The sequence below is a fragment of the Mytilus galloprovincialis genome, chromosome 8 (genome assembly GCF_965363235.1).
Source record: "Mytilus galloprovincialis chromosome 8, xbMytGall1.hap1.1, whole genome shotgun sequence".
NCBI lineage: Eukaryota > Metazoa > Mollusca > Bivalvia > Mytilida > Mytilidae > Mytilus > Mytilus galloprovincialis.
In genome coordinates, this window is record NC_134845.1 from 11,891,120 (window position 1) to 11,915,143 (window position 24,024).

The window sequence follows — 24,024 nt, forward strand, 5'->3', positions numbered from 1 at the left end:
CTGGCAACTTCCATAGCCTTTGATTCAAAAATCCAATCACAATTCAGTGATGAGTGCTGGGGCATGTCCACACGCCGATTGGCCTACATACTGCTTCTCCGAGATCCTCTACAGATGACACCTCAGATAATATAACCTAGTTAACCGTGTGTTGTTGCGAGGAGGCACTGTAGAAGTCTAGGAAAGTGCAGAGTCTTTTAACTGGCAGAAAAGATTTACACACTCGACTTTCTTTTCACCCACAAGAGAGTTAGCCAGCGGCAGTGATATAATATTAACTTCCCCCACGGATCTTGACGCATGCACAACTCCTGTGGCAAAACCACCAACACACTCTGCAATTTAATGTAGTTTTGTCTTTGGGTCCACTCGATTAATTAACAAAAGGGTTAATTAAAAAAAAACTCATTTTTCACATACAAATTAAGATTGCACCGTTTCGTTCAACTGTTTCTCATGATGATAAAATTGAGAATGGAAATGGGGAATCTGTCAAACAGACAACAACACGACCACAGAGCAGAAAACAGTCGACGGTCACGAAGGGTCTTCAATACAGCGAGAAAATCCAGCACCTGGAGGCGTGGTTCAGCTGTGACTTTAACAAATCTGTGTATTAGTTCAGTGATAATAGACGTCATACTTAACTTCGAAATTTATATATGAACTAAAATTAAAAATCATACAAGACAAACACAGGCCATATATTGTTATATAGAAAAGCGCTTCACCAAATGACTCCGCAATACCTCAATTTATTTAGATATGTGAATCAAGTAAGTTCTTGCACACACATACAAAGTTCTTGTTAAATTTGTGAATATGCTAATTATTCCAAAAAACTCAAACTGAATACTGAACGCTTTTTGTTGAAATCTGGAAGTGTTTTAAAGATCAAATTTGTCTATAGTAGAAAATAATGTCACACAATTGAATCTTTAACAAATATTGAAAAATATTTTCTAACATAAAAGATTTAATTAATTTAATTCTTTTAACAGTATAATAGTTTAAAATTGTGTAATAGTATTTTTATTAGTGAGTTTGTGTCATATCTGTTGCTTTTATTTCGTTTTAGGACATCGTAAGTTTTAGGATTATTCTAAAACACATATAAATTTATGACATATCTTATTTTAGGAGACTTTCATTAACCTGACCCAAGACCATTATAAGACATAGCCTGGGGTCCTGGCTAATCTTGTCAGTAAAGCCAGGCGTGTATCAATGTACTGCCCGTCAATGATTGGTTAATACTAATTTTGTCCCTCAATGTTTGTTTTACATCTGTATCCAATTACTTTTTGTTTAACATCAATTAGTAAAAATTAGACTGTATTTATTTTTCTTTATGAATTGATGTACAGTGTTATCATATCTAATTATTAGTATGATGATAATTAGTAAGCAGAAAAGGGTTAATTCTCATCAGCAATCGCCTGGTGAGAAAGTTAAAAGTTTAAGATTTCACATAACCAAGGTGTGAATTGGATTTCAATTTAACGACTTAATTTACATGTACACAAGTATCTCAAGGGGCAAAATATGGTAACACATAGGAAAACCATAAAAAGTAAAGGCCAACAAAAATTGCATTTTTTTTTTTGGGGGGGGGGGTCTACATTTCAAATGATGTGTACATGTGCGAAGATACACCATCGTACATCTATTTTAAATTATAATTACATTACACAATTACAATATTTATTAAGTTTGATTTTTTTTATTATAAAGAGGTGTTTCGTTGACTCTTACCCCATATAATCCTTCCTGATAAAATATATATTAAATCAAGGATTAAATGTACAACAAGTTGATTACACATACATGTACTAGTACTTAGTTAAACTGTTTAATATATAGTTATTTTATTATATTACTGACAATGGGGACTGGTTAATCTGAGAGAAAAATTAATTGAACCAAAAGCAATGTTTCTTAATCATTGGTTGAAATCGCTGGTTTACATCAAACATCAAAATTTATGCAAATATTTATTCAGCCTCACTTTAGATTCAGAGTCAACTGGCACTGAATCGATCACGTGGTATTTGTTCCCCACCTGGCCCATACGACGCGCAGCTAGATATCGGGCCGGGATATATACCAGGCTATATAAGACATGTCCTAGTCCTAGGACAGTTTCGTTGACACGGTCCATGGCTATAAAAACCTTTGAATTTTATAGTTCAATTTTCTATAAGGAGCTTTTTATGGTAGTCGAAGGTATTTATCTTTTGTGTCTTAAACGTAATACTCTGACACCTGTGCAAGAACAAGGCAGATTAAGTCACCTGTAATTCTATAAACTTCTTGTTAAGACTAAATTAGATTATATAAACAAATTTACAAAACTTAAGCAGTATTCTAATACAAAACGATGTGGTATGATTATCAATGAGAAGATCGTGAGTAAGTGTGACTATCCCCCGAGACCAAATGACGTAGATTGGACAACTATAGGTTGGAATTCTGTAAATATAGACAATGCAATTTCCCATAGGACCTCCCTTTGCGGCTAAAACTGTTCCAATTGGTGTAATATGAAGTTCCGTGAGAAATTATGTTCAAGAGCGGGAAATTAATACGGAGTTCTCTATTTGTCCGGCCATTCGTTTGCGGTTGCGCAAATCTTTAATATCAATAAAAGTGTCATGTGGCGCGGAAAGTATCCCGGATGAGGTGTCGGATAACAAACGCGCGTGTGTAATGGACTTTTTGAGAATTGTAGATCATGAATTAAGAAAACTAAAGAGAATGTGCTTGCATAAAAACGAATTTCTATAGAAGTGTCTCCAGAACAATAGCGTATACATTTTAACTGAGAGGAATAAGCCTGAAATCAAACTGAAATTGCTGATTTTCCTTATTAAGCCATGGAGGCAAAACGCATTCGGGAAAATGACTAATTCAAATATGCTTGGATGAATTATTTCTAAGTTCTACTACAACGGAGATATATGAACATAAACTGTTATGCCTTGACTTGGAATAGGATACCAGGGTTGGAGAAACCCCCCTTTTTTATTTAAGGAATGACTGTAATATTTTTTCTGTCTATGAATAAATAACATAAAAAATGTGGTGCACACTGAATAACGCGCGTAGCGAGTTATTTAACAGTGTGCACCACATTTTTTTTTATGTTATTTCGAATAGACAGAAAACATATTAAAGTTATTTCTTATAATTTAATTCTAAATTCCCATTTTAAACTGTAGAAAACTATGTAAAAACGTTGATGACGTCACGGTCACATGACTAAATTATGTCTATGGGCTGATAACAAAATAACGTCAGCCAATCATAAGACGCGTTACACCCAAAATTAAATTATTCTATTTTATCTAATAAACATTTTTTTTCTATTTCTTTAATCGTAAACACAATCTTACTTTGGGTTCAGGTTACACGTGCCTCCATTTTTCTCTTGTATCCTATGAAGTAAAAATCACCGCACTGTTTAGATAAAAAGTCGTGCAAAATAATTTGACAACCTGATTTGAACCCAGGATTTGTTTACTAAACAAAGTTTGAACGAAACTTCAGGATAACAATAAATTCATGATCTTCTTTTAGAATCATAGATGTCTATTGAAACAAATAATAAATGGCCTGACTCTCTTTTTCTTGCAGAAAATTCATAGGTAGAACTAATCATACACACACACACCCCAAAAATTTTGGAGTTAAATTATACTTTAAAAAAAGAAGATGTGGTATGATTGCCAATGAGAAAAATCTCCACAAGAGACCAAAAGACATAGAAATTAACTACTATAGGTCACCGTTCGACCTTCAACAAAGAGCATAGCCAGCTCTAATTATATATATGAACACGAACTAAACCTTCGAGATAAATAATAATATAAAAGTCCGATCGGTGACCAAATCACTAATTTTTTTTAGTTTTTTTTTATTATTTCAATGAGTTCATTTTTCATAAAACGATGTTAGACAATGTTTCTCAACTATTCAGCCTGTAAGTATCTCCTTAAAACACGGTGTTATATCTTCATCATTATATTTTTGGCCGGACAAACAGCAAGCAAAATACCGTACAAATGCTATTTGTCCAGCTTTCCGGACTAACAAACATTTTTTACTATTTGTCCGGCTAGCCGGCTAACCGGACGAATAGCCACTGCCAAATTAATATGTACTACTATGTTATTCAAAGGTCAAAATATAGGGCTGTGCGGCATATTTTCATCGTGTATCTGTCCGGAACTTCTAAACGTATACTAAAATTCTATACTACCTAAGAATTATATTCTAGACGCTACCCTGTTTTTCTATACTTGTAACATTTGCAAGTTATGTCTCTGTGAGATGAAACACAGAAATCAAATCTGGGAACCAGTACGTTAATAACTATGAATAGTATTTATTCTGCAATTGGATATCTTATTTTATCCTGCAATTGGGTGTCCTACTATACAGATACAGCCCTACAGATATCGCTATGCTGTATCTGTATACTATACAGATATCGCTTAAAAGCTCCGCCCACTGCCGGACTGAGTATTGTTTGAACCTGTGTGACCTCAGAATGTGTATTCCAGTTGCATTCCAATGACGATGACAATTGTCAATTTCAAAACTTGAATGTGTATGATTGTGTTACAAAATCAACCATGTCAATTTCAGCATGCATGTTTATAGTGAATGTTAAGTCTGAAGCGTAGGACAACTCGTACACTTCTGTTTCAAATTTGACAATGTTTTGCTATTTGTTTTTACTGTTGAAATTAGTTGTTATGTTAAAATAAATAATTATTCACCTTGAGCGATGTATTATTGTTGACAATTCGAGATTCTTTTTTTGCGAACCCGTCTTAAATTCAGCGTAATGTGTGATTTTGATATTACTACGCGGGCCTCAAGGGATTACAAATCGAAATAAATGCTAAATAAGTTAGTTTTTGTGTCTTTCAAAACACAAACAATATACAGAATTAATTGCAGGATAAAGACAATAACTGTTTAGTGTCTTTAAATATCAGCTGTATTTGTACTCGGCTCGAAACAGGTGTAGTAGCTCGCTAAAAGCTCGCATACACCTTGTTTCCTAGCCTCGTACAAATACAGCTGATATTTAAAGACACTAAACAGTTATTGTCTATATACAGATACAGCCCTACAGATAATGACAATTGTCGATTTCAAAACTTGAATGTGTATGATTGTGTTACAAAATCAACCATGTCAATTTCAGCATGTTTAGTGAATTTCAAGTCTGAAGCGTAGCACAACTCGTACACTTCTGTTTCAAATTTGACAATGTTTTGTTATTTGTTTTTACTGTTGAAATTAGTTGTTATGTTAAAATAAATAATTATTCACCTTGAGCGATGTATTATTGTTGACCATTCGAGATTCTTTTTTTGCGAACCCGTCTACAGCGTAATGTGTGATTTTGATATTACTACGCCTCAAGGGATTACAAATCGAAAATAAATACTAAATATGTTAGTTTTTGTGTTTTTCAAAACACAGACAATATACAAAATTAATTGCAGGATAAAGACAATAACTGTTTAGTGTCTTTAAATATCAGCTGTGTTTGTACTCGACTCGAAACAGGTGTAGTAGCTCGCTAAAAGCTCGCATACACCTTCTTTCCTAGCCTCGTACAAATACAGTTATTGTCTATGTATATCCCCAGCAGAGGCGTGGTTTGAAAATCAGCTGTATTTCCAAAGTGCAACCTATAGACAATTATGTTTTGATATGAAAGTACAAATTGCATACAATTCTTTTTATATTTTAGTCAGAAAGTGAAAGTGATAAAAATACCACACCTACATCAGCTTAGAAATTATGATGCGATATTCGGTTTGAATATAAATAAATATAGAAATAAGAATAAATGTATGTATGCAGATACAGCAATATTTTCAAACCAAATCTTCTTATTTACCAATGAATAAAATAAAGGCTTTAAGTACTTTTAGGAAATTAATCCTTGATAGTAGAATAAACCACTTATACGTGCACATTACGGACGCTATTGGAATATGAATATCTCATTAAACGCACGGACTTGGCGAACGAGTTAGGAATTATACACTTCGTCAGAAATGGACGAAGGACCATCACCATCAAAAATAGGAAATTTTACAATAGAAAACAAAATCATGTTTGTCGTAAATATCTGTATAGAATTAAAGTGTAAAACTGAAATATTCAACCAAGAAAATGACAATACCTGCAGCAGCTTTGCGTTATTAGATCTGTATGAGGTCCGTCTTCTTATCTCATATTGACAAACTGTGTAACGAAAATCTCATTTTTCGCAATTTTTTTTTTTATTGTTCTTAAAAAATGGCCATTTGTCTTCTTTACTAAATAGCTGTTTCGCATTCTTTACTAAGGAAGGTATAAATATTGAATGAATGGATAGACCATTCAAAAATGTGTACAGTGTGTGGCCGACCGACTTTTCTTCGTATAATATTTTGATATCCTCGGAGTCAAGTGGAGTTGTCATAATCGTTTTTAGTTCATTGTTTTGTATATAAATCAGGCCGTTAATTTTATCGTATGATTTGTCTTGCGCTTGTCATTTCGAATTCTTGTATAGATGACTATACCGTACAGGTTTTGCTCATTGTTGAAGGTTGTACGGTGACGACTACCTTAAGTTGTAAACTTTTATGTCAATTTGGCCTCGTGCATGTGGAGAGTTACTCATTACTAGTCTTATCACATCTTATTTCATATGTTCATTTCTTACTTATTATCAATATCTCTTGACATACTGTTTATGTCTTATCCTGAGTATTCCTATAGTTAAAGATTTATAACTTTATTTTTGCACTGGACCACAACTTACGATAAAAATTTTTTTTTTTTTTTTTAGGAAAATGAGATACCAAACGTCATCTAGAGTGAAAAAAATAGTCCTAGTTTTTATTTTTAAATTTGGAAGAAATATAACCAATATCGTGTCCGAAATATAAAATCAAAATAGTTGCTCTCTTTGAATAAAATAAAACACTTCACATTGATTATGTTTTAAATTTGACATTTACAAAAGATCTATGTAAGCCGATTAAAAACAAACGCAATTAGAACTAAATTACATAATTATCAATAAATTGTATTCCATAACATTCGCTAATTGAAAACATGTTTAAACAGTAACGGTTACAATATTTAAATTCTTTAGATTCATTTTAATATATATTTTTTTAACTTTTTGTTTGGATGTATGGACATTTCTATGAAAAGGTAGGGCGATAATTATTTTAATTATTTTCAATCTCTAAAACGATCAGGCAAAAGATCCACAGCATGATTGATTAGAAATAATATGAATCTATTTGTTTTTCATAACCTTCCTCTATCAATTTGAAATTAAATGAACATTTAGAAGATAAGATAACATATACGTTTTTGCTGCTGTTTTATGCTTACATTGCTACATTCAACACATTTTATTAATGAAGATATCAGTTCTGTGATGAAGGAGAGATAACTCCATTATTTTATTCAAAACTTACGATCCTGCAACAAAAAAATCAAAATTGATATACATTTCCCATGTTTCCTATACAGATGCTGCTGAAATGATGTTAAAATAATGAATGACTTTGAAATCATTTTGTTTATATGGCATTTTAGAAATGTTAAGGGGGAAATTTTAAAATCGTTCGAAATATTTTAAGTGTCGTTTAAACCAAAATGCGTTGTTTATAAACTGTATAAGCCAATAAAGAAGATTAAAAGTAAATAAAACTTTTAAAACCCATTCATGTTTGAAATGGATATTTTGAATGAGAGGCTAAAAAGGAAGAACTTAATAGTAAATGTGCTTATAGAATTATATCTTTCTGGTTTGTTCATTTTATCTTGCCTTATATAATCAAACTTAATAAAACGGTTTTAATGAATGTGTGGGTTGCTGTCTGTTTTGGATAGTATTCTTTAATTCCATTTGTTCATGGATAAATGTTTGTTTACGTTATTATATTTATAATATTGTAACGGCCAGTTAATTCATTTCCCCTAAGAACCCTAACATAACAGTCTACTCCTAATTAGATTATGTACTATTATTTATGCTTTATGATTAGATATCCTGATAAATGACATATCTTTGAATTGCTACCACATGTACTTTGGAGTTTAATAATTTTTAATGTTGTGAATTTTTTATATGACAGATTTGAATGATGACATCAGTAATGACTTTGACCACGGATCCTGTAAAGAAGTTACGACATAGTGCCCAGGGATCTAGAACTTTTGCAGAAAGTAAACAATTACGCATAGAACGGGCCAAATCTGTAGAGCCTAATTCAAAATACAATATACAGGATGGTGACGACAATTACACAGAATCCCCAGATATTGCTGTTATTACGAGAAGGAACGATGAAAATGTGGAACCCGAGAAAAAGATGAGAGAAACGACAATGTTCCTAACTGCTGCACGACGGATATCTACACCAAAAGTAAACCGTGCCTGTACACCCATTGAGGTGGAGGACCTGACGGAAGAAGAACTAGATGCATATTACTTTGATGGTTTGTATATTTTAATTTTGAGTTATTATCATTGCTTTATCTTGGACTTTCTGATAAATTTTCACACTTATGAAGACCAGCTTTATTAAAGAATAATAAGGGTTAGAATGGCCTTTTTTCTGGATGTTGGAATTATCTTTTATTTTTTGGGGAAATTCGGGTTGACACGTCACCCTCCTCAACACTTTGCATATGTGTGTTCCTTTTTCACAGGGTAAAATTAGTATATATAGTTGATAATATATAATTTGCATTTAGTATAAGTGCACGTCATGTGTTCCAGATGTATGAACAAAGGTTTAGCATTATTTCTATCTTGAAAAAAAACCCTAATACTTCGTTTTTTAAAGATTTTTAATGTTGACCGTCAATATATATATTATACTAATAGAAAAATAGAGTCAATATATTTAAATACATATTGCGTCACTTGATCGTAATATTAACCATGTTACACAATATGTAATATTGAACAACATATATGTTATTCGGGTCTCAGACTGGCTTATGGTTTGTATTCCCTGAACTGAGGTATACGGTAATATAAACATTCTGCCGAAAATGTCACAATATAGATGATGTCTGAAAACATATATTACGGATTACCATGCATAAAAATGTATTTTCCAGTACCAGGTATTTGTTGAACATCCACACTGTAGTATAAACATGTTTCTGTTTATCGTATTTACATTTTTTTTCATCAAAATAGTATTTTTGCAAAAAAGTATTAACTCTTTATATAAATTTTTGTAGGTTAATAATTTGTAAAGGAGTTGGACCACCAGAATTATTGCTTACCACATCTTAGTATAGTTTTCATCATAACGTGAATTCGAACCATTATTCAATTTGCAGTGAAAATAATTGTCTCGCGTATGCGATATTTTATAATAATACTTTCGGTCATAATTTTGTATTTTAAGTGTGTAGACAGCCGGATTTCAAATTGACAAAACGTACCATTGAACTCATTATATTTCATTTTAAGTGAGTCTCTTACGTTTTTTAAATGATATGCATTTTAAGACCACAGAATATGCGTTGCTAAGTTCACCATCGAAAATTAATTTCAGCAAATAGGAATTTTTGTAATTAAAAAAATCTTCATATTTTTGTACGGTAATGGACATAAATGTTTAATATCGCCATGCTTTACTGTTGCTATTGTCGACTTCTCTTTGAAAAAAGAAGGAGTAAAATCAAACGGGGAAAATCTCCAAAGCATGACAAAAACAAAATTTAGCCTGTAATCAACGGAACGAAGGGGTTTATCTGTTGGCAATGTCAACATGTTTAACTTTCGGTACAGTTTTTCGTCCTTTTTAGACGTCGATAATATCGTCCTATTCAGCTGTCGATGATATAGTTCTATTTAGCAGACGATAGCATCGTCTAATTGAGCTATCGATAATATCGTCCTATTAAGCTGTCGATAATATCGTCCTATTAAGCTGTCAATACCATCGTCATATTTACTGCTAGTATATCTGCCTGTTTAGTTGTCTGTTATATTGTCATATCAGTTTTAAAAAAGTTGGTAATGGTGCCACTTAAATTACATTAAAATCAGAATATACACGATCTTAGGGTTTTATTTTTGTTACGTTACTCAAGTAATAATATGATTCTCTAATTGACCCTCGTCTTGTCATTTACTTGTAAAGTATACGAATATGTTTTTTAAAAACATTTTACATTATTTTCCTTTTTCTAGAACCCGAAGCAGAGCCAAACTTTTCAAAGTTCGATGTGAAAAAATATTATGCCTCAATGTGCGAAAAGGACGACCTTTTACCATCTACAACGTTCCTACGTCAGATCGAAAAACCTACATGTAATCTGTCTTGTCTATTGATGAACGAAATGGACGTCAGACCAATAGCTACAACACTAGTCGTAAGTATATATCCTCTAAGTAAAATATCCTCTGTTAGGGGCGCAGCACCAATAGCTACAGCAGAAGTCGTAACTTTATCTTCTGTTAGGGACACCACACCAATAGCTACAACATTAGACGTAAGTATATATCCTCTTATAAGTAAAAAACTCCTCGGTGATGGGCACTGCAACAATATAGCTAAAACAGTAGTTGAAAAGGACGCCACAGCAATAGATAAAACATAATTTGTAAGTATAGATCGTGTCTTATAGAGACACCACACAAATAAGTATAATATCAGTGTTTTTATACTATTTTAGAGACTATCTTGTGTTATGATCCACAAGCGCCAATAAAGTAGTTTGAATTTAAATGCCTCAACATGAAAAGTCAAACAGCAGCCCCAACCGATGTATGCCTCTGATAATACATAAGCATAACTCAGTTCATATGAACAAGTATTATAAAATGAAAGAAATACTAGGTATAATATCAGTTTCAGCGTTTTTATACTTCTTAGATATATCACTGATATGATTAAAAAATACAGATGAAACTTTAGAATTTTTTTTTTGAAAAACAAAGCTATGGCTGATTATTCCCAAAACAGAGATATTATAGACTATAATTATATCGGGCCCTACACATTTCTCTGTATCCAATAATATCTGAGACAACCAATAATGAAATAACGACCCGTATCACTCCATTATTATCGAGACATGGGCACGTCTCTAGTACAAACAGCAATGGAAACACAATCAAATGTTTCTTATCATGTTTGAATCAGATTGAACAAGAGTAAGTTTTTGGTTCGATGTATACGATTTAATAAAACATAATTATTTGTTTTTCGCTTTTTCAGAACAATTCCAAAATAACAGAGTTGGACTTGTCAGAGAATGACCTTGGCAGTAAGGGGATGCATCATATAGCAGAGGCGCTGAGAGAAAATGTATTTATAACACACGTAGTAAGTTTTCTTCAGTATATACATAAATGTACAGTGGCTTATTTATGATTTCTTGAACATTGCGTTTTGCTTTTTTTTTTTAACTGTAATCGATATTTTACAGCAAGAAAACTGTCCTGGTTTCATGTGAAAATCTATGGACTAAACATCGTACAGATACACGTAGTTAGGGAGCCTGTACACCAGATTCCTCTCAGCGACGTCATACTATACAATAAATTCCATGTTACGAATTTAACCCAAAAAAAAGAAATACGTAACATGTACAATTTATTTCAATGTTGTCTCTGTTTGATACAACGATCAACTGCAAAACAATTAAATGGTTGAAATTGGACTTTATAAATCAATAAAATTGAGAATGGAAATGGGGAATGTGTCAAAGAGACAACAACCCGCCCAAATAAAAAACAACAGCAGAGGGTCACCAACAGGTCTTCAATGTAGCGAGAAATTCCCGCACCCGGAGGCGTCCTTCAGCTGGCCCCTAAACAAATATATACTAGTCCAGTGATAATGAACGCCATACTAATTTCCAAATTGTACACAAGAAACTAAAATTAAAATAATACAAGACTAACAAAGGCCAGAGGCTCCTGACTTGGGACAGGCGCAAAAATGCGGCGGGGTTAAACATGTTTGTGAGATCTCAACCCTCCCCCTATACCTCTAACCAATGTAGTAAAGTAAACGCATAACAATACGCACATTAAAATTCAGTTCAAGAGAAATCCGAGTCTGATGTCAGAAGATGTAACCAAAGAAAATAAACAAAATGACAATAATACATAAATAACAACAGACTACTAGCAGTTAACTGACATGCCAGCTCCAGACTTCAACTAAACTGACTGAAAGATTATGATTTCATCATATGAACATCAGGCACAATCCTTCCCGTTAGGGATTTAGTATCATACCATCATAACATATATGAGAAGAACATAACCCGTGTCATGCCAACAACTGTTTTATATATATACATATATTTGAAAATAAAGCGTCTGGATTTTAAAATAATCGAAAATTTGTAATTATCACAATTACATCTTTTATCAATTCATTTAAAACAAAAAAAAAACTGCCAAACTACAGAAAACCCGTCCGCTTATTGGACGGACGTGCTACCCATAATTAATGACAGAAATTGCGGACCACAAATTAAATTTCAGTACAATAGAATCCTAAATTCTTTACATCTTGTATTTCAGAAATTATCCCGTGTTGGAATGGACCCTACCGGAGTGAGGTACTTACAGGAATGCCTAAAATGTAACAAAACATTAACACACCTTGACTTATCAAGTAAGTTAACAATGTACCTTTTTAACATGAAAAATATACTTATTATTGTGCTTGTACTTAATGTTTTAGCTACTTCTCATTAGTTTTATAATAAAGAATAATCCATTTCAAATGAATAAATAAGGGAGACGAAGTATAGATTATCACGTACGCAAAACATATAATATTTTATGCCATCATGGGTTGCTGTCTCTGGAAAATATTCCTGCATCTTGTATACATATCTTATAACAGATTGATTTTAAGAAATACGATTTTACTGTAAACTACTGAATCAGTGTGTCAGTATAATATCAAAGAAAGAAATAAGATTTTACTGTAAACTACTGAGTCAGTGTGTCAATATTATATCAAAGTAAGAAATAAGGTGTTACTGTAAACTTCTAAATCAGTGTGTCAATATAATATCAAAGTAAGAAATAAGATTTTACTGTAAAATACTGAATCAGTGTGTCAATATAATATCAAAGTAAGAAATAAGGTGTTACTGCAACTACTGAATCAGTGTGTCAATATTATATCAAAGTAAGAAAATCAGTGTGTCAATATAATATCAAAGTAAGAAATAAGGTGTTACTGAACTGTAAACTACTGAATTAGTGTGTCAATATAATATCAAAGTAAGAAATAAGGTGTTACTGTAAACTACTGAATCAGTGTGTCAATATTATATCAAAGTAAGAAAATCAGTGTGTCAATATAATATCAAAGTAAGAAATAAGGTGTTACTGTAAACTACTGAATCAGCGTGTCAATATAATATCAAAGTTAGAAATAAGATTTTTAGTGTGTCAATATTATATCAAAGTAAGAAAATCGGTGTGTCAATATTATATCAAAGTAAGAAATAAGGTGTTACTGTACTGTAAACTACTGACTCAGTGTGTCAATATTATAGCAAAGTAAGAAAATCAGTGTGTCAATATAATATCAAAGTAAGAAATAAGGTGTTACTGTAAACTACTGAATCAGTGTGTCAATATAATATCAAAGTTAGAAATAAGATTTTTAGTGTGTCAATATTATATCAAAGTAAGAAAATCAGTGTGTCAATATTATATCAAAGTAAGAAATAAGGTGTAACTGTACTGTAAACTACTGAATCAGTGTGTCAATATAATATCAAAGTAAGAAATAAAGTGTTACTGTAAACTACTGAATCAGTGTGTCAATATTATATCAAAGTAAGAAAATCAGTGTGTCAATATAATATCAAAGTAAGAAATAACGTGTTACTGTAAACTACTGAATCAGTGTGTCAATATAATATCAAAGTAAGAAATAAAGTGTTACTGTAAACTACTGAATCAGTGTGTCAATATTATATCAAAGTAAGAAAATCAGTGTGTCAATATAATATCAAAGTAAGAAATAACGTGTTACTGTAAACTACTGAATCAGTGTGTCACTATACTTTCAAAGTTAGAAATAAAGATTTTCAGTGTGTCAATATTATATCAAAATAAGAAAATCAGTGTGTCAATATAATATCAAAGTAAGAAATAAGGTGTTTCTGTAAACTACTGAATCAGTGTGTCAATATAATATCAAAGTTACAAATAAGATTTTACTGTAAACTACTGAATCAGTGTGTCAATATAATATCAAAGTAAGAAATAAGGTGTTACTTTAAACTACTGAATCAGTGTGCCAATATAATATCAAAGTAAAAAATAAGATTTTACAGTAAACTTCTGATCAGTGTGTCAATACAATATCAAAGTAAGAATAAAGCTTTTACTGTAAACTACTGAATCAGTGTGTCAATATAATATCCAAAAATAAGTAAGAAATAAGATTTTCTGTAAACTACTGAATCAGTGTGTCAATATAATATCAAAGTAAGAAATAAAAATTTCTTTAAATTACTGAATCTATGTGTCAATATAATATCAAGGTAAGAAATAAGATTTTAATGAAAATCACTCGATCAGTGTGTCAATATAAAGTCGAAGTAAGAAATAAGATTTTAATGAAGATCACTCTATCAGTCTATCAGTGTATCAATATAACGTCAAAGTAAGAAATAAGATTTTAGTGAAGATCACTCGATCAGGGTGTCATTATAACGTCACAGACGAAGGGAAATAAGTTTGAATGTGATGTTAGTATACTCTTCAAATACATCATCACTGTACTTCTTCTTTCAGCCAATCATCTGAACGCAAAGTCAGCCGTATATATTGCCAAATTGATTCAGGTGAGACATTTGATTTTTATTTCGCAAACATTATACTAGTAAATAAACAGATGTGGTAATGTGCCAATGAGACAACTCCCCTTCCAAGTCACAATTTATAAATGTGAACCATTATAGGTCAAAGTATTGCCTTCAACACGGAGCCTTGTCTCACTTCGAGCGGCAAGCTATAAAGGGTCCCAAAATGAACGACAACAACTGAACCACTAGCCTCGAGCTCTGGCTAATGATGGATACATAAACACGCAGCGGGTTTTAGTAGGCGCCAATCTTCACCCTAACCTCAGAAAGTCGTGTAAAATTACTACATGAAAATATATACTATAAAATATCAAATGAAATGGCTTTACTCTAGCAATAAGAAATTTTAATAACAAAAACAAGTAAACAAAAAATGAACCAACATTGTTCTCATATCTGACGTTTGTTTAATTTGAAAATATTATATAATTGTTGTACTCTGAAAAGGATTTTAGAAATGGTTCAGTAAAACAATTTACTTAAGGAAGGGTTATGGCTTTTAACATGTGCTTTTTTGTTTGGCATTCAGTTGTTATTTTCTTATTGACTTATTGTGTTTGATTTTCACCAGGAGAACGATTTCATCGTAGAGTTAGTCCTCCGAGAGAACGATCTGGATGATGAAGCAGGATGTAAAATGGCAAAATCTATATGTAAGTTTATGTATTCATCTAAATGTGATATTTATATTAGAAGGTACACTTTAAAAAAGATGAAATACACAACTATCTCCAAGTTACTTGATGGAGACGTGGTTTATATAATAACAAAGTTTGTTGTATAAAAAGTGGCAGACGTTTTTAAAGTGGCAATATTAAAAGTAAAAAAGATCACAATCAGACAGAGTCATATTCTTGCAAAAAAGAAATCTTACAACACTACACAGAAAACTAAAAATATTACAAGTGCATGAATTTAGACGGAAGAACAATTAAAATTGACAAAGTGCACTTAACATCATTAACAAGTCTACTTTTATTTATTGAGACTTGGATGGAGAGTTGTCTCATTGGCACTCATACCACATCTTCCTACATCTATCTACTAATTTTTAATCATTCTTTTTTCAGCCTCTAACCTAACACTTAGGCGTTTAGATTTAAGTTGGAATCATATTAGAGGACGTGGTGCATCTGAAGTTGTAAAAGCTATTTGTGTGAGTATTTGACACTATGCATTCATTGTCAAAAGCACTTCTTGTTCGGTATAACATTGTAAGAACAAAAAGTCCTTGATATCGATAAAATTCGATTTTTTTGTTTTGTTATTTAGGGAAATTCATTTATTTTCATTGGGTAAGTAAAGTATGAAGATTCATTCAGTGTAATAACTATATATCCTGAGGTCATCGCACGACGGAAATATGCTACACTTATCATGTTGAATCAATTTTCCTACATCCATAAGCAAACTTAAGGAAACATGTTTTAATCCACTTTTGGTACACAAAAGTATTAACCAACTTGCAAAAGCAATTACGTATCAGTTGCTTTTTATAACTAAACACAAAATAAAGATTTCCTATCAAAAGATAATTTTGTATCCAATCACTTTTTTTCTATTTTGCTTTTACGCCTGAAATAATTTTTCGCTATTTGAATACTTTCAATCGTTGTGTACTTACATTAACTGCGCGTTACTTTCAACGAGATAGTCCGAATGTTCAGAGCAAAATGTGTTATGTGCAATGCCTTGAGTCATGGCGCAACCAATAATTATTGATATTCCCATTTTTATGTACATACAGTGAAATACAATCTTACTTTTTTGAAAAATCAAAAAAATTACAATATTAAACAAATAATGTTTAAAAATTTTGTATATTTCATAATATTTTTGGGGTTTGTTTTTGTTTTAGGAGAACGTAGAATTAGTAGACGCCAATTTATCATGGAATGGACTTGGTGAAGAAGGTTCCATCGCCTTCGGGAAATATTTCATGAAGAATCACACTCTACGCAAACTAGATTTAACAAACACTAGGATCAATTTCACACACCTTGGTCACATTCTAAAGGCGTTAAAACTGAATGATACACTGGAAACTGTTAAGGTAATACATTACAATGATTATATAATAGAAACATTTAGTGTCATTTAGATTTCAGAAGCTTTGTTAATCGTCGTCCATATGCTGCAGTAACCCTTCGTTGTTTTCTTCATTTTTAAACGGTCATAGAAAACACGCGAACGATACCAACTCGTAAGTTGACAATAAACTGATAACATTCAAACAGAAAAAGACAACAAAAAAAGAAAAGACTCAAAACAGTACACAAAACATATTAACATAGAAAGGTAAATCTTGAGCCACAGAAACCCCACCAAAACCAGGGACCTCATAGAAAGGTAAATCTTGAGCCACAGAAACCCCGCCAAAACCAGGGACCTCATAGAAAGGTAAATCTTGAGCCATAGAAACCCCGCCAAAACCAGGGACCTCATAGAAAGGTAAATCTTGAGCCACAGAAACCCCACCAAAACCAGGGTCCTCATAGAAAGGTAAATCTTGAGCCACAGAAACCCCGCCAAAACCAGGGACCTCATAGAAAGGTAAATCTTGACCCACAGAAACCCCACCAAAACCAGGGTCCTCATAGAAAGGTAAATCTTGAGCCACAGAAACCCCACCAAAACCAGGGACCTCATAGAAAGGTAAATCTTGAGCCACAGAAACCCCACCACAACCAGGGACCTCATAGAAAGGTAAATCTTGAGCCACAGAAACCCCACCAAAACCAGGGTCCTCATAGAAAGGTAAATCTTGAGCCACAGAAACCCCACCAAAACCAGGTACCTCTTAGAAAGGTATATCTTGAGCCACAGAAACCCCACCAAAACCAGGGTCCTCATAGAAAGGTAAATCTTGAGCCACAGAAACCTTGACAAAACCAGGGTCCTCATAGAAAGGTAAATCTTGAGCCACAGAAACCCCACCAAAACCAGGGACCTCATAGAAAGGTATATCTTGAGCCACAGAAACCCCACCAAAACCAGGGAGCTCATAGAAAGGTAAATCTTGAGCCACAGAAACCCCACCAAAACCAGGGACCTCATAGAAAGGTAAATCTTGAGCCATAGAAACCCCACCACAACCAGGGACCTCATAGAAAGGTAAATCTTGAGCCATAGAAACCCCACCAAAACCAGGGACCTCATAGAAAGGTAAATCTTGAGCCACAGAAACCCCACCAAAACCAGGGACCTCATAGAAAGGTAAATCTTGAGCCACAGAAACCCCACCAAAACCAGGGACCTCATAGAAAGGTAAATCTTGAGCCACAGAAACCCCACCAAAACCAGGGTCATCATAGAAAGGTAAATCTTGAGCCACAGAAACCCAACCAAAACATATTAACATAGAAAGGTAAATCTTGAGCCATAGAAACCCCACCAGAACCAGGGACCTCATAGAAAGGTAAATCTTCACCCACAGAAACCCCACCACAACTAGGGACTTCATAGAAAGGTCAATCTTGAGCCACAGAAACCCCACCAAAACCAGGGACCTCATAGAAAGGTAAATCTTGAGCCATAAAAAACCCCACCACAACCAGGGACCTCATAGAAAGGTAAATCTTGAGCCACAGAAACCCCACCAAAACCAGGGACCTCATAGAAAGGTAAATCGTGAGCCACAGAAACCCCACCAAACCAGGGACCACATAGAAAGGTAAATCTTGAGCCACAGAAACCCCACCAAAACCAGGGACCTCATAGAAAGGTAAATCTTGAGCCACAGAAACCCCAACAAAACCAGGGACCTCACAGAAAGGTAAATCTTGAGCCATAGAAACCCCACCACAACCAGGGACCTCATAGAAAGGTAAATGTTGAGCCGCAGAAACCCCACCAAAACCAGGGTCCTCATAGAAAGGTAAATTTTGAGCCACAGAAACCCCACCAAAACCAGGGTCCTCATAGAAAGGTAAATCTTGAGCCACAGAAACCAAACCAAAACCAGGGACCTCATAGAAAGGTAAATCTTGAGCCACAGAAACCCGGCCAAAACCAGGGACCTTATAGAAAAGTAGATCTTGAGCCATAGAAACCCCACTAAAACCAGGGACCTCATAGATAGGTAAATCTTGAGCCATAGAAACCCCACCAAAACCAGGGACCTCATAGAAAGGTAAATCTTGAGCCATAGAAACCCCATCACAACCAAGGACCTCATAGAAAGGTAAATCTTGAGCCACAGAAACCCCACCAAAACATATTAACATAGAAAGGTAAATCTTGAGCCATAGAAACCCAACCACAACCAGGGACCTCATAGAAAGGTAAATCTTGAGCCACAGAAACCCCACCAAAACCAGGGACCTCATAGAAAGGTAAATCTTGAGCCACAGAAACCCCACCGAAACCAGGGACCTCATAGAAAGCTAAATCTTGAGCCACAGAAATCCCACCAAAACCAGGGACCTCATAGAAAGGTTAATCTTGAGTCATAGAAACCCCACCACAACCAGGGACCTCATAGAAAGGTAAATCTTGAGCCATAGAAACCCCACTACAACCAGGGACCTCATAGAAAGGTAAATCTTGAGCCATAGAAACCCCACCAAAACATATTAACATAGAAAGCTAAATCTTGAGCCACAGAAATCCCACCAAAACCAGGGACCTAATAGAAAGGTAAATCTTGAGCCACAGAAACCCCACCAAAACCAGGGTCATCATAGAAAGGTAAATCTTTAGCCACAGAAACCCCACCAAAACCAGGGTCATCATAGAAAGGTATATCTTGAACCACAGAAACCCCACCAAAACCAGGGACCTCATAGAAAGGTAAATCTTGAGCCACAGAAACCCCACCAAAACCAGGGTCATCATAGAAAGGTAAATCTTGAGCCACAGAAACCCCACAAAAACCAGGGTCATCATAGAAAGGTAAATCTTGAGCCACAGAAACCCCACCACAACCAGGGACCTCATAGAAAGGTAAATCTTGAGCCATAGAAACCCCACCAAAACCAAGGTCCTCATAGAAAGGTAAATCTTGAGCCACAGAAACCCCGCCAAAACCAGGGACCTCATAGAAAGGTAAATTTTGAGCCATAGAAACCCCACCAAAACCAGGGACCTCATAGAAAGGTAAATCTTGAGCCACAGAAACCCCACCAAAACCAGGGACCTCATAGAAAGGTAAATCTTGAGCCACAGAAACCCCACCAAAACAAGGGTCATCATAGAAAGGTAAATCTTGAGCCACAGAAACCCCACCAAAACTAGGGTCATCATAGAAAGGTAAATCTTGAGCCATAGAAACCCCACCAAAACCAAGGTCCTCATAGAAAGGTAAATCTTGAGCCACAGAAACCCCGCCAAAACCAGGGACCTCATAGAAAGGTAAATCTTGAGCCATAGAAACCCCACCAAAACCAGGGACCTCATAGAAAGGTAAATCTTGAGCCACAGAAACCCCACCAAAACCCGGGTCCTCATAGAAAGGTAAATCTTGAGCCACAGAAACCCCGCCAAAACCAGGGACCTCATAGAAAGGTAAATCTTGACCCACAGAAACCCCACCAAAACCAGGGTCCTCATAGAAAGGTAAATCTTGAGCCACAGAAACCAAACCAAAACCAGGGACCTCATAGAAAGGTAAAACTTGAGCCACAGAAACCCGGCTTAAACCAGGGACCTCATAGAAAAGTTGATCTTGAGCCATAGAAACCCCACTAAAACCAGGGACCTCATAGATAGGTAAATCTTGAGCCACAGAAACCCCACCAAAACCAGAGACCTCATAGAAAGGTAAATCTTGAGCCATAGAAACCCCACCACAACCAGGGACCTCATAGAAAGGTAAATCTTGAGCCACAGAAACCCCACCAAAACATATTAACATAGAAAGGTAAATCTTGAGCCATAGAAACCCCACCAAAACCAGGGACCTCATAGATAGGTAAATCTTGAGCCACAGAAACCCCACCAAAACCAGGGACCTCATAGAAAGGTAAATCTTGAGCCACAGAAACCCCACCAAAACAAGGGTCATCATAGAAAGGTAAATCTTGAGCCACAGAAACCCCACCAAAACTAGGGTCATCATAGAAAGGTAAATCTTGAGCCACAGAAACCCCACCAAAACCAGGGTTGGCCCTGCTCCGAATGTTGCACCAATTGTGTTGTTCGTGTATACTCGATAGGTTATAGTCGGTTAAAAAAGAACGGAATTTTAGGTACGCCAATGGGAGCAGATCCGTTTTTATATGCGAAACAGATATTCCTTAACGGTCAATCCATTGCTGATGGCTGCCAAGTTTACTACTTGGTGATTTCAGCGTCACCACATAGAACTCTTAATGCAATTCACTGTTTCAGTATTTATTTATTATAACAAATCAGTAACTGCACAGATTACTTTGAGTTCTTTTACAACTGAGTGAACTGATGTTTATCTACTATTAATTGCAGCTGACCAGTAACCCTTTTACAACGGATGGTGCCATTGCTATACTTAAATGTCTTGAACTTTCGTCGACATCTGTATTAAAGAATTTACACTTAGAGGTAAATATAATGAAGAAATTATTAATAGAATCGTCATGTGTGTCTGTTTATGAATGTAAATGTTTGTAGATCTGGTGTTTTAATCAAATTTAAATTGAAAAATGGGACACATTTTATGTTCAATTTTGTAAAACTTTTTAATTTATAATAAGTTATTAAGTATAAGCATATATTTCACGACATAAACAAAACAACCTTTACCAGTCTGTGAATGTTATCTAAGGCTTTATATCTACATGACAAATATTCACATTAATTAATATGAACCCACTGAAGTGCTTTTATTGCTACTCCCAATCTTGACTGTTGCTTGAAGGTTTCAGCAATGACCAACCATAAATGTAGTAATCCATAAACCAAAATAAATATCAGAAAGCCAAATACCTTGTATCTTGGGAGGTGGTAATTTGGCAGATCTGCCATGCTATTTTTTCTCAAATTTAAGGGCGGGCCTATTTGGCCTTATCATAGAAAACTTCATGTTTGAATATAAAATATTTATTATAAATTTGTAATTTTACATGCTACATTTGTTTTGTTTACAGGATACTCCTGTCGACGACGAATTTTTAGACGCATACGAAGAACTTCAAAGCATTCGAGATATACATGTATACCATAAAGAACCGAATAAAAAGAAAATCACATCAATACTGAGAGAAAAGAAACTAGAGAACTATGACCCGATGTTGTTGTTGTTTGAACTTATGAGACAGGAGAATATGCGATTAATTGATTTGTTCCGTCAATTTGATAAAGACGCAGATAACAATATAACAAAACAAGAACTTAAAGATGGATTTTTGGTATGTACAAGCTGAAATTTCTGTTCTCATAATTTATTTATTTGTCGTTTGTGGTTTTAACTGTAAAGTTCGGAGTCTAATCGATGAGATCAGAAAGTTCATTATAAAACAGATTTGTTGAAAGCCGTAAGGTTGCTTATAATTGCTTAAATCCACTTCATTTTGAAGTTTTTTGGATTGTTTTCTCATTGGAATTTACTTTGATATTGCGTAGCGTCACAACAGAACATTTATTTGTTTTTCAATCTTCACTAAGACAAGCACATGACTAAATGTGTGTATAATCGGGGGGGGGGGGGGATGAAATAAAGCACATATTTCACGTCTATACGAGAATATATAACTACAATATTTTACTTTTGAATCAAGATACTACTTGATAATATATTGGTTGCTATCAAACACGGTATTTTTTCATTCAGAATAAAACTGACAATTTCACATGTGAAACAAATCATTGAATATTTTTAAACGATGTAAATTCAATTTTAGAATTAATTTCTCTGTAGCAAATATATATAAATTCAGAGAACGGTCTAAAATATAAAAGGCTTTGAACAAACAAAAACAGTGCAAATTTAAAAATTGCATTATTTTTTACCTACTAAAGACTTATTACAAGCACCTTACATTATGATATTATTTACAAATGTGCCTCAATCTAATGAATGAGCATTCACATTAATTGACACTCACATTACTTGACAGAAATTTTCGTTGGAGCTATCGGAAGAAAAGCTCGAATCCCTGATGAACAAATTGGATCTGGACGAAAATCACAGTATTGATCTTCAGTGAGTATTCTATAAATTTTATTCCTTTCTCTCACTTTCTTGAACGACTGGACAGTCCTTATTGTCCTAAAACTATGCTCAATACTCGAAGAACACAATTTGTGCTCAAAATATCCAATCCAGTAGCACCTTTTCACAAAAAAATCTTTAGAGTAAAATTTATCTTAAGTGTAGAATATTCCTTAGCTGTTCAACTAAATTTTTTTAACCTTAAGATTAATTTCACGCTTAAGATTTTTTGGTGAAAAGGGCTACATTATTTTGATGTTTTAAGTACTGTAATGGTGCACATCGGTTGATGATCGCAAAGACTGATTATAATGTATAGAGTTTAAGCGGTGTGATTCCCCTATCCGCTTCCCTTTGCTTCAGTAAATGGACTCGGGAACTTGAATATAAATGGATACGGGAAGAGTGTGTGGATAAACAATATTCTCCTTAACACATTTGTTTTCAGGGGGTATAACCAAAACAATATACTGAAATGATTTTTTTTAAATTTTTATGTTTGATAGATTTTGATATATATCAAATTTCAATGAAAGTTGTATTCAAAAAAAAAAGTAAAATATACTGTAAAGAATTTTAAGACTACTATTATTCTTTTGTAGACAATATATATCTTAATTTCTTTCTTTTACAGTGAAATGGTATACGGCAGACGACAAGCAGCCCATGTCAGACATCTTGCAAGTAAAGATACGGTCGGACGATTATCAGAATCTATGAAACATTTACAGACATTGGTAGAAAAATCAAGGAAACAAAAATATGACGCATTGATTCAAAATATAGAAACTAAACAAGAGACGAAGAAAAAACCTATGTATCGTCGTGAAAGCGCGGCTTCTTTGTCGTTTGAAATAACAGACGAAGGAAGAAAAACATTAGAATCTATTGCACCAATAAATATAGAATCTTAAATTGTAATGCGTTTTTTCTTTTTTTCTATTTTTCGAAAAATAGGTTGTCTAAATTTTAACTTAACG

At 33.9% G+C, this 24,024-nt stretch overlaps 1 protein-coding gene across 3 annotated transcripts; it reads left to right on the forward strand.

The window, feature by feature from the left end:
* Window positions 1-7,132: 7,132 nt before the first annotated feature.
* On the forward strand, window positions 7,133-23,959 carry LOC143085083 (uncharacterized). 3 transcript variants are annotated; one of them, XM_076261259.1, is made up of 13 exons: window positions 7,133-7,236; window positions 8,172-8,535; window positions 10,253-10,434; window positions 11,283-11,390; window positions 12,602-12,695; window positions 14,846-14,895; window positions 15,488-15,569; window positions 15,987-16,072; window positions 16,775-16,969; window positions 21,340-21,435; window positions 21,981-22,241; window positions 22,950-23,035; window positions 23,679-23,959. In XM_076261259.1, the coding sequence occupies exons 2-13, from the start codon at window positions 8,178-8,180 to the stop codon at window positions 23,956-23,958; spliced, it is 1,878 nt and encodes a 625-aa protein (XP_076117374.1). In that variant the 5' UTR covers window positions 7,133-7,236; window positions 8,172-8,177; the 3' UTR covers window position 23,959. The 3 variants fall into 3 exon arrangements, with proteins under 3 accessions (XP_076117374.1, XP_076117375.1, XP_076117376.1); XM_076261260.1 differs by lacking the exon at window positions 7,133-7,236 and adding an exon at window positions 7,822-7,841; XM_076261261.1 differs by lacking the exons at window positions 7,133-7,236; window positions 8,172-8,535 and adding an exon at window positions 9,048-9,171.
* Window positions 23,960-24,024: the final 65 nt, after the last annotated feature.

Excerpts from the sequence above, each read along its gene's own strand:
- LOC143085083 (XM_076261259.1), top strand. The coding sequence starts at position 8,178 with ATGATGACATCAGTAATGACTTTGACCACGGATCCTGTAAAGAAGTTA. Across the intron at positions 15,570-15,986 it reads TAAAATGGCAAAATCTATAT|CCTCTAACCTAACACTTAGG; the intron begins GTAAGTTTATGT and ends TTCTTTTTTCAG. Across the intron at positions 16,073-16,774 it reads AAGTTGTAAAAGCTATTTGT|GAGAACGTAGAATTAGTAGA; the intron begins GTGAGTATTTGA and ends TTTTTGTTTTAG.